The 17,333-nt window shown below is 43.0% G+C and overlaps 1 protein-coding gene across 1 annotated transcript in view; it reads left to right on the forward strand.

The window, feature by feature from the left end:
• PAK5 (p21 (RAC1) activated kinase 5) overlaps positions 1–17,333 on the forward strand; it is a 235,493-nt gene that overhangs the window by 184,514 nt on the left and 33,646 nt on the right. Inside the window, exon 4 of the mRNA XM_040981197.1 lies at positions 8,137–8,922. Coding sequence (XP_040837131.1) covers positions 8,137–8,922 — 786 coding nt within the window. The remainder of the gene's footprint in view (positions 1–8,136; positions 8,923–17,333) is intronic.

Here is a 17,333-nt window from a genome sequence, read left to right on the forward strand (position 1 = left end):
TGCAGCTCCAGGTTTGTCCTACAGACCGGCAGCACTAGCTTCACCCTGTAGCTTCTTAGAGGTTCAGGACCTGGTACCCCAGGCCAGACCTGTGATACAGGAAGCTCAGGGGATTTGCACACCCAGAAAGCTTTAATATGCATTGAATTAGGAACTTGATGTTCAACTGAGACTCCTCTTGGAATAAGCTGGAAAATTTAAAACTACTTCTTAGATGGACCCCTGAGATTCATACTTATTTCCTCTTAGGTAGAACCTGAACATAAGCATTTTTGAAAACTCCCCAAACCACTGCTTCTCTGTTACGAGGTGTGAATGATGCTGACTCCTATCTATGAGGTTTTTCCTCCCTCCAGTGGGCTAGTATCTTAGTAATGAATATCCACAATTGAACCAATACCCTGGTTGGTGTCAGTGTCCTGGGTCAGACGTAGAATTTAGGAGATATGTAAATTGCTCAGGAATATTTAAATGTTTGGGGATTTTTAAAAGATTTATTTATTATTATTACAAAATCAGAAATACAGAGAGGAAGATCTTCCATCTGATGATTCACTCACCAAGCGGCTGCAATGGCTGGAGCTGTGCTAATCCGAAGTCAGGAGCCAGGAGCTCTTCCAGGTCTCCCATGTGGGTGCAGAGTCCCAAGACCTTGGGCCGTCCTCCATTGCTTTCCCAGGCCACAAGCAGGGAGCTGGATGGGAAGCAGGGCTGCCGGGATTCTTGGGATTAGAACCGGTGACCACATGGGATCCTGGTGCGTGCAAGGCGAGAACTTTAACCACTATGATATCACACCGGGCCCTTGGGTTTTTTTTTAAAAGGAAGATTAGGTACTAGAAATGGAAATTGAGCAGAATATTTTCTAAAAATACTTTGTTCCCCAAAAGAACTAACATTTATGTGTGTTGACATGAGATTTAATAAAAATGTGTTAAATTATCAGTGCAATTAAAAAGTGAGGACCAAGAAAACTGTAAATCATGGAGAAGCAAATAGCAATAAAATGGAGTACAAATATACAGCCCCATATAGGAACATAATCAATAGTTAAGTTGGAAATTTGACTTTTTTCCAAGCATCTTTGAAGTCCAGTGAAGATGTTTACAAGGTTTTTACTAATAGAAAAAGCAGAGAGTGAAAAACAATATTCTTCCAGAGAGCAAAACTTTCTAAATTTAATTTTTTTAACTTAGCATTTTATAGTATTCAAGCAAGATTTTACAGAACGTGTGCATTCTGGGGCGATCAAAACAGTCTTGTAACTCCAACAAGCCATGTATTAACAATTGGAAAGTAGAACAGTCTTAGGTGGGTGAGCAGAGAAATCCCCAACAACTTAACAAGTGAAGAATAACTCGCCTCCCTGGTGAGGTCTAGGAAAAGCCAAGTCGAGAGCCTGTCCAGTAAGGTACAGGCTGAGCAATTATAGACCAGCTGACTTCTTCCTTTCTGTTCAAACCTTTATATATTAGTCTCTCTATCTGAGCTAATTTTGGGGTTCCTGAGCGATCCTGATGGTCAGTGCAAGAGAGGATGGGGAGGCAGAGCTGGAAATAAGTAAGGACCCCAGAAAGCTCCTTTCCTGAGTCCAGAAGGAAATTTACAATTCTTTTATCTCTGAGGACCACCTGGAGTTCCTGGCTGTTGTTCCTATGTCACCAGACCCTATGAGGAGGGTTCTGGGATGCCTCAATCCCATGTGGGAAAGAAGATGGGAAATGACTGACCTGAGAGTTCTCTGCCTACAAATTTTCTGTGTTCTCCTCAGCAGCCGGGATACGGTCCTTGGTGCCCATACTGACAATCCTTGATGAAGTATACACTGCTTCTCTGGCGGAAGCACTTGGGAGACCTCTGGGGGGTCTCACTGGGTCTAGGATACAGACCTCGTATCCTCCTGCTCTGCCCTGGGATCCCCTCCTGCTCTGTGTACATGGCCTCTTTTTGAAGAGGCTGTCAGGGTTACTCTTGGATTCCACTGCGAGTCTCTATAATTTTTGCTAATGTCTAATGCAGTTAAGAATTTGTTATCTATAAGTCATCTGTTATAATCTTAGTATATTATGCTTAAAATCTTCCTCATAGATTATAAGAAAGTGGAAGATTTCTCTGCACTCCCAACCTGTTGTGGAACAGAAATGATATTGAAAGCATATCAGGTTTTTAAGTTCTTTCACGCACTTCCTCTGGGGATTCCGTTTTCTCCAGGGACAGCATTGCATTCCAGGGAGTTGTCTAACTTTAATTTTTAATTAAATGTTTCATGATGTGTTTTTATGGGTACAGAGAATGACCCAGTAAATGCAATCTTCAAGAATATTTCTGGGACAAAAGTAGTACTGCTTCTATTTGTCTGTGAAATCTGCTGTCATGACATGTGAACACAACTGGGGGAACATAATTTTGGAAAAAGGGCAGATAAGATTGAGTCTGTTGTAGTGTGTGAAGTATATGTGTCCCAGCTTCATCAGAGCTCTCACTAGGAAAAGGATGTTGCAAAATTGCCCTCTCTCTGTGCCCAGCAGGGCAGCATAGGGTGCCATATGGTGTGTATTGATGCAGGGTTCTTGCTGTTCTGCTGAAACCCTTCAGGGGTGACCAGCATTATCCAGTAAACTCTGATCAAGCTCCTGCTTCTGGCACTTCAGCTCACTCTGGGGGATGTCTGAGCACGGTTACAAAGGATAAGTGTGCTCTGTCCTTCGGTCACAGAGCACATGAGGGCAACTTAACACTCTAGAGGCACCCATGGTGTGCTGGATCGGTGTTCTCCTTTCTGTCTGCAGTGACTGTCTTTTTCTGTAGGACAACAAAATGCTCCTACTCATCTGGAGGATAAAAACTCCTGACCATCTTCATAATATGCACATTTGAAATATATGCATATAGGCATGTTCATATGTATCAGTCGATTATGTGTATGTGTGTATTTTACATAATGGCATAGACTATATTATATATGGCATTGTTTATGGCTTATGAGAAGGGAACTTTAGGTGTCAGCTGAAGACAGATAGGCAGAGATCAATGTCCCGTTGGATAACCTGGACATCAATGGGGCTGACGAGGGCTAGATGGTATGCCTCACACATGTGCACACCATGCTGCTGGCGGGTGCTGCAGGGACCACCCTTTAAGTAGCAGGAGAAGCTGTAGCAATAGGTGTATGCTTCACAAACCAGCTCTGAGTTAACATGGGAACAATCTGAGATATGAAACAGAAAGGAACTAATAACTTGCCAGTTGAAGAAATGACACTAGGTGATCCATATTGTGTCACATCAGGTTAAGCCACTATCTGTGATGCCGGCATCCCGTTTGGGAGTGCTTGTTCCAGTCTTGGCTGCTCTGCTTTCCATCCAGTTCCCTGCTGATGCATCTGGGAAAGCATTAGAAGTTGGCCTGTGTACCTGGGCATCTGCAGCCCTGGTGGGAGACCTGGGTGGAGCTCAGGCACCCAAGCCTGAGACAGAAGACTGCAACTAGAATCTCCGCTTGAATTCTAGGTATCGAGAGTTTGAGCACATACAAGCCATTGTGGAGGACACCTGCTGCTCATGTTAAGTAGTGCCGCTCATCTCTGATCTCTGAGACAGTAGTTCCTTTACTGTGAGCTGTGGGAAGCCATTTAGACAGGAGAAGCTAGATGCATGTTTCCATTCCCTTGAGAGGTTGATTATGACACATAGTCTTCAACAACTCTGCAACAGAACTGAGCCCGCACTGACCAGAAATATCAAGTGAGCAGCACACCACTGGACAGGCATCCGTTCCTTGCACAGGACACCCTCCTCCCTGTTCCTGACCTTGCACTCCAAAAGAAGCTTTCCATGCCTTGGCCTCTGCATTTGGGAAATACAGGTTAAGATATGAACATAGCATGAACAGATTTTAAAGAATAATACTAAATGTGATGCTACCCAAGTTTAAAATAGATGATCAATCTCACCAGCAATTCAGAGCTGTTGAACTATAAATCATTTAAGCAGTGCCCTCTGAGCATGCCCCAGGTTGGGGACCCTGGAATGGTTGGGAGGGTGGGAATAGCTTCTCTCTTTATCTCTCCTCTTCCTGCAGATACAGGAAGAAAAAAAAAAAAGAATGTGGAAGCAATGGTTTTACCCCCTTTCCTGTAGCCCTTGACCCTTTGAGCCCTAATCAACTATGTAAAGATCATCAAAATAAAAAAAAAATAAAAAACAAAAACAAAATAGATGATCAAATCTTATCTCATTTGTCACAGGGTATTTTCTGCATCTAGAAACAAGTTTGGTTTGACTCAATGGCAAATGAATGAGCAGACACTCCTGTAGACGTCACTGCTGCCTAGACCATGAACCAGGAAGCAGCTGCAGTGCTTGTGGTCTCAAATGGACATAAAAACATGTTCCAAGCAAGCAGTTCAACTTCAGCTCATTCCCTTTAAGTTCACTCAAAACACTGATCTACATATGTTCCCTTTGCCCAATTAACAATAAATAGAAAGTTGACCCTGGGGATTATCCTCATATAGAATTGATGTTGTCCTATTTCAGGAGGCAGAGAAAATGGCTAATAATAGACTATCTTACAGATACCTTAATTAGGGGCCAGCACAATGGCTCAACTGGCTAATCCTCCACGTATAAACACTGGCATTCCATATAGGCATGGGTTGGGTCCCAGCTACTCTACTCCCCATCTCACTCCCTATTTATGGCCTGGGAAAGTTGAGGATGGTCCAGGTTCTTGAAAGTTAATACACAGGTGGAAGACCTGGAAGAAGCTCCTAGCTGCTAGCTTTTGGCTTCAGATTGGCTCAGCTCTGGCCGTTGCAGCCAACTGGGAAGTGAACCAGTGGATGGAAGATCTTTCTCTCCTTCTGCCTGTCAGTCTGCCGTTCCAATAAATCTGCCTTCCAAATAACTAGATCTTAAAATTACCTTAATTAGAAAAATCTTGATCTCTATGGAGTTCACAAAACCTTTTTAAAATACATTCTGTTTTCTTGTAATTGGAACAAACCACAATATGTTTACTTGGTAAAGGAATTGGCTTATTTGAGTTCCATCAGATAATTCCATGATTTGTTAAGGAAGTTGACGGTTAGTTACTCACCTACACTCTGAGACAGCCTGCCCAAAGTGTAGCAGGCTATGAGGTTCTCAGTTAGCAACTTAAGTAGCCCTACTGCTAGTGGTTACCAAAAAAAAAAAAAAAACCACAAATAGAAAATGGGTGGCATGCATATGAGTGAAAGAAAATAAATCTGAAGTCTTATGATGTTACCTTTCTTCACAAATGGATCTAGGTATGATTTTGTTTCTGGATATTTCTATCCCTGTGCCTTAATAAAAGCAGAAGACTGGTTCCTCTACAAGCAGTGTTAAGAATTTAAAGAGTTGCTAAAAAGTGGACAATTTCTACTTAGTCTTGGTTTAGACTAGGATCATAAGACTATTTGTCTTATTACCCTCAGGGTACGTATTTATTCAGAAAGACAAAATGACATACATCCTCAAGGTGCAGGGAAGATATTGTTTTTGAAAAGGAAATGTGAGGTCCTATTAGGGCAGAGCTGTTAATTACCCACTTCATTATTGTCAAGGTTAATACAATCTCAAAGAGCAGAGCTACTTTTTCATCTCCTCCCTGAGAACAAGGGGAGACAGCTGTTCTCATGACAGATCCATTACAGCTTATCACCAGCCTGCAGCCCGCAGAAGAGCGCCATGAAATATGGCTGCTGTCGCTGGAAGTCGGAGCAGATGCTGAGCTAGTCCCGTACACAATGGAACGACAACAAGAACTGTGGCTTCCAACTCAGAGAGATTGGCTTGCAGTGATTTTTAATGCCTGGAGGTTCTGCAGCATCAAATTCAGCTATAATCATGCATTGATTGCATTATTGATCTTTCTAGAACTGCATAGTCCTGTATTAATAAACATCAGATGTTGGCAACAATAAATAGTAGTTCTTCCACTACAAAGCATGGTTAAAACTTATTGCAGAATGTTGCATGGTTTAAGTCTATTATTACTGTGTTGCCACTTAGGATTTCATAACTCATGTCAGAAAAAAAGAGAATTGCCTTGTCTCTGCTTTAACTAGTATTCCAGATCATATGTTATCATTCGGATTATTTTCTTTTACTTTTTGTGGCTGATCAATAATTTGATTTTAGCAAGCATTTGTCTTTTGTGAGATCCTTCTTGTTAACACTGAGTATCAGAGAGAAACATGTGCTTCCTCTAAGAATGATGTGTTTAGGACCTGGCATTGTAGCCTAGTGGCTAAAGTCTTCACCTTGCATGCACTGGGATCCCATATGGATGCAGGTTCTAATCCTAGAGGCCCTGCCTCCCATCTTGCCATTTAAGAATCAAACCATACAGTAAAATATTCAAGCATGCATCCATAAAGGTAATAACAAATGATTGAACAAATTGGTGGATAGCAAGCCAGTCTCATGTGCAGAATAATTTCAAATACTTTATGTAGATATCTCCTTCCAAGGAAGTAGAAGTGCAAATCCTCCCCACCCCTGGCACAGTGACTTTTTTCCAAACAGTATAATACAAGAAAAGGAAGGAAGAGAGAAATGTAACTTTGTAGTTTAAAAACCAAGCAAGCACGATGTCATTGATTTGATCAGGAAAAAGCCCTATTGATGTGAGTGTGATGTCATCATGAAACTGCTATTTTACTCTGCAGTCCTCTGCCCCCACACACCGAAGCCCCAGTTACGTAGGAGGAAAACATCAAATGAATCCAGCTGAGAGACATTTTGCAGGGTACCTGACCCGTACTGTTCACAATTACCCAGTCTGAGAGACTGTCACAGAGCAGGGGGGACCCTAGGAGATGTGACAGGTAATGAGTTCACTGAGTTAACCTGGCCAGGAGCCTGGAGACCTAGGTGAAATATGGTGCAATCTACGTGAGAATAGAATTCTGTTGATGGTAGTTGCAAGATGTTAGCAAGAATGGTACCTGGAACATGGATCTATTTTGTTTGCAACTTCTATGTCAATGCAAAACTATTCTAGGATTAAATCTATCTTAAAGAGAGGGAGAGTGTAAACCATAAGCCATGAGTCCAGGGCTGCCTGGGGGAGTTGATTGACCCTCACATGAATTCTTTGAGAAGCACATAAGCTTGAAAAGAGCTCAGTTCCTCCTCCAGCCTGAACGCTGAAAAGCGTTACAACTCCCCGTTACTTAAAGGCATTTTTCTCTTAAAATCCTGGAAGGCTGAAGTCACAATACTTTGTTCATCATTCTTTTATCCACCCCCCATCCCTTGGTATTTTGCAGCAAACCTTGTCATTTTCAAGGCACAGCTGACTGACTCTGTGAGTGATTTGCTATTTCTCTCTGTTCCTGGCATTCGGATGTTATTTTAGCTCTTTAAAAGGAACAGTAGGCTTAGCAAGTTCTCATTTAGATCTAGGTACAACTCCATCGCCACAAAACTGTCCAAAATCTAGCACTGATGTTTCAGAGAAGTGTGAGCCTAAGCGGTGTCATTACAGTTATACGCTTAATGACAATGTCACATTTGATAGCAGATTATCTCACATAAGAGAAAGTATCAGTGTCTTCCTCTTTTTTAGAATCTCTGATGAGATGTCTCCCATAAACGTAGAAAAGGTGCATATTGACATGGTGATGCTAATATTCACATGGCAAGGCTTCGGGGTTTTCACATTGTCTGAATAATGAGCTCAAAACCTAGTGAGCATGTCTGTGTAGTTAAATCATCACTTAGGTATTGTACTAGTAGGCTTATTATCAGCTTGCTGTTAGATGGTCACATTTAATCATTTGGATGGCAGAGTAGGGCAAGGAACTTTGCTCATAAACTGGTAAATATGACAGTGGTAGTCTATATAGTCTTCTAAATGTCTTTTTTATGTGTAATTGCTCTAATGACATAGGTAAGGGGTGTTTGGCCGTTTGTTTATTGCTTAATTCATGATTTACTTCACCAGTGATGTCAGCAGTGTGTGTGTGTGTGTGTGTGTGTGTGAAATGTCCTTCAAGTCTGTTTACTTCTGTGGTTTCAACTGGACAGAGTAGGGGGTAGCAATCCTCTAATCATTCAAAAACCTGACATTTTTTAAAACCATTATTCCCTTTATTATTCCTAGACAATCGTTAGAGGAAACAAACCCTGCAAGGAAACCTCCATCAACGGCCTGCTGGAGGATTTTGACAACATCTCTGTGACACGCTCCAACTCCCTAAGGAAAGAAAGCCCGCCCACCCCAGATCAGGGAGCCTCCAGCCATGGGCAAGGCCATTTGGAAGAAAATGGCTTCATCACCTTCTCACAGTACTCCAGCGAATCCGATACCACTGTTGACTACCTGACCGAGAAGTACAGAGAGAAGAGTCTCTATGGAGACGATCTGGATCCGTACTATAAAGGCAGCCATGGAACCAAGCAAAACGGACACGTGATGAGAATGAAGCATGGTGAGGCCTACTATTCTGACATGAAACCTGTGAAAGGCGAATTGGCCAGATTTCCCGTCGATTATCACACCCACTTGGACTCGCTGAGCAAACCAGGCCACTACAGTGATCTCAAGTGGGAGTACCAGCGAGCCTCGAGCTGCTCCCCTCTGGATTACCCATTCCAGTTCATGCCTTCTAGAACTGCAGGGGCCAGTGGGTGCTCCAAGGAGAGTCTGGCCTACAGTGAAAGTGAGTGGGCACCAAGCCTGGAGGACTATGACAGGAGGCCAAAGTCATCCTACATGAACCAGACAAGCCCTCAGCCAGGCATGCGGCAGAGGTCCAGGTCAGGATCAGGGCTCCAGGAACCCATGATGCCCTTCGGAGCAAGTGCATTTAAAACCCACCCCCAGGGACACTCCTACAGCTCCTACACCTACCCTCGCTTGTCCGAGCCCACAACGTGCTTTCCAAAGGTAATGTCCCCTATGTACTTGCCCTCCGAGTATGCAGGAGTCTTCCCGGAAGTGGTGCCAGCAGCACCCGCTAGTGCAGATTCTAAAGTGGTGGGTGTCCTCTTTAGTTAGAATTTACATCAAAATCTTACCTTTTCTATACCTATGAGCTCCCAGGTCAGATGATATTGGGCATAGATAGTCTTTGAAATCAATATTTATCTTTTGGGATATCCTATAGTGTTTCAGAGGAAGGCACATTTATTCATATAGCTGAAAGATATCCTGAAATATGAATGATAAGTACTATTTGATCAAATTTTACTAAGTTCTAGTGTATCAGTATATGCCATTAGATGGACATGATGTAGTGGTTCTGATATTCTGGCAGAGGTTACATAGAACTCTTTAAAAAGGAAATAAAAGGATAAGAGAATATGGTAAGTTTCTCATAAAGCTGATCGGGTTAAATTTGGGATACCTTCCATTTCAGAGTATGTCACTCTTGCTTTTTCGTTGAGATGCTAGTTTTTGTATGAAATTTTGGGCTAATATATAGTAACTAGTTGCTGTATCTTTTAGTTGGCTTTTGATTTATTTTGTAATAATTCTTCTATGGATCATCAGTTACTGTACACTTATTATGAAATTTGTCTGGTACATGATATCCCAAAGTCTGGAAAGCACTATAGAAAAAGCTATTGAGTTTAAAGCTACTTGAGTCTTTGCTGCGGGGGAGGAGCTGCTCTGGAGAGGCAAGAGGCTGATTTTTTTCCATGGCAACTGAAAATTGCCTTTGCCAGCTTCTTTAAAGAACACAAGTAGAAATGACTGTCTTGCGGGGGTAGACTGTGTAGAGGTTACAAACCACTGAGAACTGACATGGTCTTCAGCAGTGCTGTGGCATACGTTCCCTCTCCAGTGGTTTCATGGATGGTGCCACAAACCTGGCATTCATCTCTGTTGCTGATTCTAGATCATCAGTAATGCTCCTTTGCTTGTTAATTCTCAATGACCACTTCCACTTCCTGCATTCCTTCCAGAGAAGTAGATGAGGGTTAGGTTGCAAGTGTCATGACCCACGTGATAGCTCATTCAGTTTCATACGTGTGGCATGACGGAGGGAGTCCCTTCATAGTCCTGGGGTGAAACAGAATATTAGCATAGTGTTGCTGAATTGAGTTATGTCCTCAGTCTTCAAACATTTGTGCTCCTCTTGGTTAGCAGTATGGAGTAGGATTGCGTGTGGGGTGTATTGAACACTTAAGTGAGGTGGTTTTTGCCACTATCATCATCATAGAGACAGCATTACTAAGAAGGAGCCACCTTTGGGCACTATTTGACGCCTTCATGTATGTGGCCGACTCAATATTAATTTCCAACATCTAGAAAACCTGAGAGATTTCGCTTTGAAGTCTCCATTTCTGGAGTTGAGCCTCAGTGGGGCGATCTTGCATCAATGGATTCCTAGTTTCACAAACTATAGGGAATAGAATCAGCTAAAGGTAAAGATTGACCCATGAGAGGGGACATTGACTCCCCAAGATGGACACAGCCTTCTAAAGCCGTTTTATTTCAATTGATTGCACAATCTCAAGAGGCTTTTGGAATTTAATTCACCTTCAGCACTCACTGTCTAGTTGTTTCCCAGAAGGGGAAACGGATCCAGAGACTCACCTGGTTGCAAAGCAAGAACAAGAACTCAAGTCTGTTGTTCCTTTCAGCCCAGCACTTTATATGGACATATAAACTGCATTTGCAGTAAAATTCGTAAGATGCCCTAGTGGTCAGTTTAGGCTTGGTGTTAGAAGAGAAAGGAAAGAGAAAAGGGGGAAAGATCTCAAGACAACTTACTTCATTTCTTATAGACTCCCTCTTCCTGCAGATTTCCAAACGGATCACAACTCTGAAGTCTGACTTTGTCAAACCCAGAAACAATGGAGAAACTCTTGTCTCAGGAGAAGGAACAGGGCGTTCCCTCATGAGCTGGTTTACCTAGGGCCTTTATAATCAGAACTCCCAAGAAGCAAGCTACTGTTTCAGAAATTTAGAAGCAGTTTTTAGAGAAGGGTAGGAGGTGGGAAGCATGTTAGTAATTAAAACATCTACTTGATTAAAAATATAGCAGCTCTCTAAAAAGGCTTAGATGGCTGCGTCTTTAGAACTATTGTCTTAAAAACCTACCAATTGCGTTTGGATTCCCAGCTAGAGGAAGAAATAGCAATCACGACTCAGATAATTTGGCTTTGTCTCATGGAAAATTCTTAAAAAGGGTGGTTATGTTCTGATCTCCAACAATAAGAAATAGCACAAAATCTGGGCAGGTCTAAAGATGGAGCATCAGGGCCTGGCATCATAGCCTAATGTGATCACCTTGAATGCACTGCCAGGATCCCATATGGACACCAGTTCTAATCCCGGCGGCCTCACTGCTCATCCAGCTCCCTGTTTGTGGCCTGGGGAAGCCGTCAAGGACGGCCCAAAGTTTTGGGAGCCTGCACTTGCGTGGGAGACCCAGAAGAGGCTCCTGGCTCCAGGCTCCAGATTTGCTCAGCTGCAGTCACTGCGGCAGCTTGGGGATTGAATCAGTAGATGGATGATCTTCCTCTCTCTTTCCTCCTCTCTCTCTCTCTCTCTCTCTCTCTCTCTATATATATATATATATATATATATATGCCTTTCTGATAAAAATAAATAAATCTTTTTTTAAAAATGGAGCACCAGTAAGGAAGGGCTGTACAAAGTGTGTGTGTGTGTGTGTGTGTGTGTGTGTGTGTGTGTGTGTGTGTGTGTGGAGAGAGAATGATTGTATTTAATGCACAATGAAAATCTCTAATGTTCTCTCCCTCCCTAATTTTCCTGTTATCCTGAAAGGAATTAAGCATGTTATAAAATTGTTGATGTTAGTATCTGCTCCATACTTTTTGTTTTATTCTGTCCTTCAACAGAGTTGGGGTACAGATGTGCTTTCCGCCCTTCCCTGCAGCTGGGTCAGCCTCCCCAAGCGGGAAGCTAGTCGTTGTTACCCAGCAGTCGATATTCGTCCTCTCACTGCAGCCAGGTAGCTTCCAGCTCCAGTGTCTCAGTTCTGGACCCTCATATTCATGCCTTGCTGTAGCTGCAACTGCCACGAAGCCCCCAAAGTAATAACAGTTCTGCCAGTTCATTAAACACTTGCTGCGTGCCAGATACATGCATTGTTTTATTGAACTTCACAACCCTGTAGGGGAAGAATCCTTGCTCTGCTTGTAAGGATGAGGGAATTAAAATTTTGAAAGGCTTAAAAGCAGGTGGGTCCCTCAGCTCATAAGAGAGCTTGATGCAACTCCTTGGATTTAACTCCTTCACCTGATACTACAGCCCCCACAGCACAGGGGCAGTTTCCCAGGATGCTAATCCTTCAGCCTGCCTGGTTATCAGTTCCTCTTATTACCTGAACAGCAAAGTTCTATTAGCAAGGAATTTTCTCTCTAGCAGAGATTCCCGACCTTGACACTTGACATTTCACATTTTGGACCATGCAGTTCTTTGTTATGAAGTCTGTCCTTGCCTATGAGATTATTCAGAAACATCCTCGGAATGCACTGACTTGATGCCAAAAGCATCCCCTCTTCATTTGAGACAATCGAAATACCTTCAAACATGATCAAGTTTTCTGTAACCAGGGAGATCAAGGTTGGTCCCAGATAAGAAATGAGAAACTATTCTGTATACCAAACACTTCTTGGCAGTTAAGGGATTTCTGATATTGCCACTTACTAACCAGGTGAGCAAGCACTTAGCCACTTCTCCATCTATAAAACAAGGTCAAGACAGTCTCTGCCTCATACTATGTCAGAGTGATACCACAAGAACCTAGAGCAGTCTCTCTGTTCACATGTACATTTTGTCTACACATCAGGCTACATGAGTAGCGTGTAGAGGGATGATGACCAGCCATGAAACTTACAACATTATGAAATCCAGCCACCATACTAAGCATTTTGCAGCCATTACCAGATAAATCCCTTCTAAAATTCCAGCATAATGCAGGATCATCTCAGATTTACTTTTAAGGGAGCTGAAACTCCAAGAAGCTAAATCTTTATGGACTTCTTCAAAGAACATTAGGGCAACAGCTAAGTCAGAAATGAAAACTAGGTCTGCCTTGCTCCGAAGTCCATGAATTCTGGATCAGTACCATTTCCACAGAAGAAAACTGAGACCCAGAAAGGTAAAGGTGAGGTCTCCAGCACCAGACACACTCACACACATTGCAGGCAGCCCTTGAAGCATTTGGAACAGGTGGCAAAGCACAGGAAATACTCCGGAATGGAATCTTTAAGTTCCTTAGCTTCACTCAGACAGCAAAGATTGTACAAGAGCTGGAAGCTCAGGTCGCAGAGGAAGTGTTAAAAGCAGAATCCCTAAGGCTTCCATAACCACTGATTCCACTTTGAGTGTCGAACATGTTTGATATTTTAGAAGACAACCAGATTGAATTTTTCTGGCCTGTTCCCGAAGAGTACAAGTTCTAGGATCACAGTCTCTTGCTGTGAGCACATGCTAACTGTACATTCTTGTCTGTGCTTCAGATAACTGTTCAGTGTTTTAATACTTATTTGGACTTATGAGGATCAAATATAATTAATTGACATAAGGGAGTAAGCACCTGACCAACACTCAGTGTTAATTCTCATCCCTAGGATTATTTGGGGTTGGAAAACGTGTTACCTACAAACACACCCAACAGGAATGTTCTCTCTGTAGCATCTGTTACATATTTTCCAAATAGAGGGACAATTCTTGCTGGTCCTGAAAGACACTGGGTTTAGCCCTGACTTTCCTGACTCTAGCTATGTAGGTCACAAAATGCCAGAATAGCTGTATGGCTTGCTCTGGGTCATGCAATGCTGCAGCCACTGAGATAACCTGAGGTTCCCCCACCCCACCACTAGCTGGGAACGGAATTCTCAGACCTCCTCTGGAAGACAGAGGCTAAGCCAGAGCTCTCATCCGTGTATATCCGACCATCTTCTGTACTTTATCCCTGACCTCTCTGCAGAGGACCCAAGAGTGACTAATGTTACTGCATGGAACATTCAAAATAGATGACATATTAAGGACTTCTGAGAGGGAAGGATGGCTGAAGCCAAAATAATTTTTTAAATGCATGGATTGGTTTCCCAGATGTTCCTTCGACGTCAGCAGCATGGTGATTTTCTCTGCTTAGTTATCACTCTGCTGGCTCTCAGGAGGAAAAGCACTTGAACCAGTGTGTTTAGTTCTCCTGCATCAAGAGTTGAATGACTCATGGTTTCTGTTCACTTGCCATGCCCAGATTCTGCCCCAGAGGATGCCTGTAGAATGCACTGGGAAGTGACCATGATGGGGAGACCTGATGGGCCACCCCAAGAAATGGGGGAGCAGGAGCACGTAACCTCATACTGTAGCCCCGAGTATTACTGTCTCTCAGTTTCCTCTAATGGAATCTCCTGCAGGATGTTCATGAAGGCTTACACGGCATCCACCTGAGTGATTTGATGTGCCATTTCCAAAGTCCTTTCTACAGAGACTTGAGGTGTCCTTTGCATATGAATGGATGCGGCATCCTAGAAATGCTCTCATGGTTCAAAGCAAAGTGTATTTTGGTCACTAGAGGTAGATTTTTTTCATTACCAAATTTAAAGCAAAATGAACCTAAGGTGGCATCGTCTATCCCCAACATTTTGAAAGCTTAACCCATTGAAAAAATACTCTGAGGCAGCAAGCCAGACCCCAAAGGCACGAGCCCTTCCCACGTCACTACAGGTTGTGGCAGATCACAGTTCTCTTGCCTGTTCCCGACTAGAGGAAACAGCTCTGGGGGATCCATTGGACATTCCTGTTCAGAGGAAGAACGACCTCAAACACCCGATGCTTGAACGTGCAGATCACAGATGTATTCATTCCCCTGTAGAACTAGGCTGTGCCCATTTATAGAAGTCAAATTGTGTTTTCTACACTTCCCAGTGCATACAGACTGTATATTTCATAAGGCATTCTTTAGTCTTTACATCCTAGGGAATATGCATGCCTAAGTAGGAAGCCAGTTTAGAGGTTATGGGAGGTTCCCTTTCCTGCAATTCAGAAATCCAGTGAGTGTACTTCACCACCCTGAACTTAGCCTACTTCCTAGATTCCCCACATCAGAACCTTCAGGGCACAACTTGTTTTTTCAGTTGCTTCCAAAGGCCTGACGGTGACCACTACTCACTGGCATGGTAATGTGTGCTCTCTCCCTTTGTCATTTGTCCAGGGTAACTCACTGTGAGATAAGTTCACTCCAATCTGTAAACAAACGTGAATAATGTTAAGGGATCTAACTACTGGCTACAGTCCACTGTTTGGTTAGGATGTAATGAGAGATAGGGCCTTTTCCTGATACCATGGAATCTGAGACAGATTGAAACTCTCAGAACAGTAGTCGCCTGGTAGCAGAGGTTGAAAACTCACTTTGGAGATGCAGGAGCCCACCAGCCACAGCCAGGCTGCCATCCCACAGAAGACATTGGAAAGTGTCCTACCCCATCAGCGATGGTGCCTGCCCGTAGCAGGTGAACTGGGCCTGCCAAGCAAAAACAGAGACCCACCCCACTCACAGATTTAAGCCTTCCTTCAGAATGTGAGTTAGAAGTCCTCCCATAATTCCTGCAAGTCCTCACTTTCCCTTTTGCCAAGCCCGAGGCCAATCCCATCCATTTTTCTTTAGGTCGAGTCGGGGCATTTTCAGAGATGTCCTTTCCCTGCTCTGAGATTTACAATTCACTTTTGTCCTGCCTTTGATTTATGTAGCCCAAGCAGCATCCACTCTGGCTATTTCCTCGCTAAGATGCACAGTCTCTATTTCGTTGTGCTCCAAAAAGGTGGAGCGTCGGCTCTAGATCTGAAAGCAGCTGCTGCCTGTGCCCTGTAAATCTCCACCCTTCGGGGAGCCCTCTGAAGTCCCCATTCTAAGGCACAGAATGATGCCAAAGCTAACCAACCCCCCACCACACACACATACAAACACACCAGACCATCACCCCGACCATGGCCTCCTTGTCAGTGCAGCAGCCGCAATGACAAATAGACACTGCAGCATTTTTTTTTTCTTCCTTTTCTTTCTTCCGCCCTCACCTCTCCTCACCAAGCCTTTTTTTTTTTTTTCCAGCTTTGGCGTAAAATGGTCAAATGATGTTCTACTGCGGAATTCAATTTCACAGTTCAGTTAGGTCCTTGATTACACTGCCAAATTCAGATTAATGTGCATTTAACTAACATGGATCAGGGGAACTCTGGCTGACAGCCAGCTGTAATCGGAGGCATTGATAGCCGTGTGCAGCTTTATGCCCTGTCCACCCCAACACAGCACTGCTGAAATTGATTGATTCAATGAATTCATTGCTGTAATTATTTATAATTTTGACACATCCCAAGCCTGTGTGTGACCCTATCCTTGCAGACATTGTGCTCATTGTGGAAGTGTAGTCTGCCTAAGTTAACTAGGGATTATATACTCCCATAAAGTATAGCTTTGATGGAGTTTTGTGGCCCCTTTTCATTTTGATTGGGAAAGTGCATTTCTTTGAGAACGAATTTATGTAGTATGCTAAAATGTGTCAAGAAATTAAGAAACAAGCCTGTGTTATTAAGCATTTCAATCAGGGAGGAAATCATGGCTGCTCATTCAGTCAGTGTTGTTCAGGATTCCCACAGAGAGAATTCCTTTGTAATATATCCTGTTTTCTATGACAATGAGCAACCTCCAAACACTGATGCTAAACAGTTTGGCAACCTAGGTGATAATTTGTGAAGCAATCCATCATATTTGCTTTTACGACATGTGTCATGGGGAAATCTCCCCCAGAGTATACAGGCTTTGATCTTATTTCTATGGAATTCTTGTTCTCAGAACTAGCTGTTCTCTGGGGTGAGATGTGCAGAAAGCCTTTGTGTTGCCTCTATATTATTTACTCTGCTACCCAGTAGCTTTCCATTCCTATCCCACAACCCCGCACCACTGCATTAGGGTCTCTGTGAAAATATTTCACACTGAAATCTTTTAGAAACAGTTTGGAGCAGGGGTGATGGGAGATGCATTGGATTTATTTGTTACATATCATCCTTTTTATTGCTCCAGATCTGCTTTGTTGTCCTCTCACTAAATGATTACATACCACATCATTCTCTTAATCCTATAGGTAGACCTGTTCATCTGAACACTAGGCTTCCATCTTCCTTCTGAAATATACCTTTACAAGATATGAAAGCAGTTACATATTTCAAAGTTGATTTGTTTGCCTGCCTTTATAAGTGTGTGTGTGTGTGTGTGTGTGTGTGTGAGAGAGAGAGAGAGAGAGAGAGAGAGAGAGAGAGAGAAATGGTATATACAGATTCATGAGTTGTATTTCACTCACCTCCCAGTCAATAGA

This window comes from Ochotona curzoniae, unplaced genomic scaffold, assembly GCF_017591425.1.
Source record: "Ochotona curzoniae isolate NIBS_2020 unplaced genomic scaffold, NIBS_Ocur_1.0 contig_3520, whole genome shotgun sequence".
NCBI lineage: Eukaryota > Metazoa > Chordata > Mammalia > Lagomorpha > Ochotonidae > Ochotona > Ochotona curzoniae.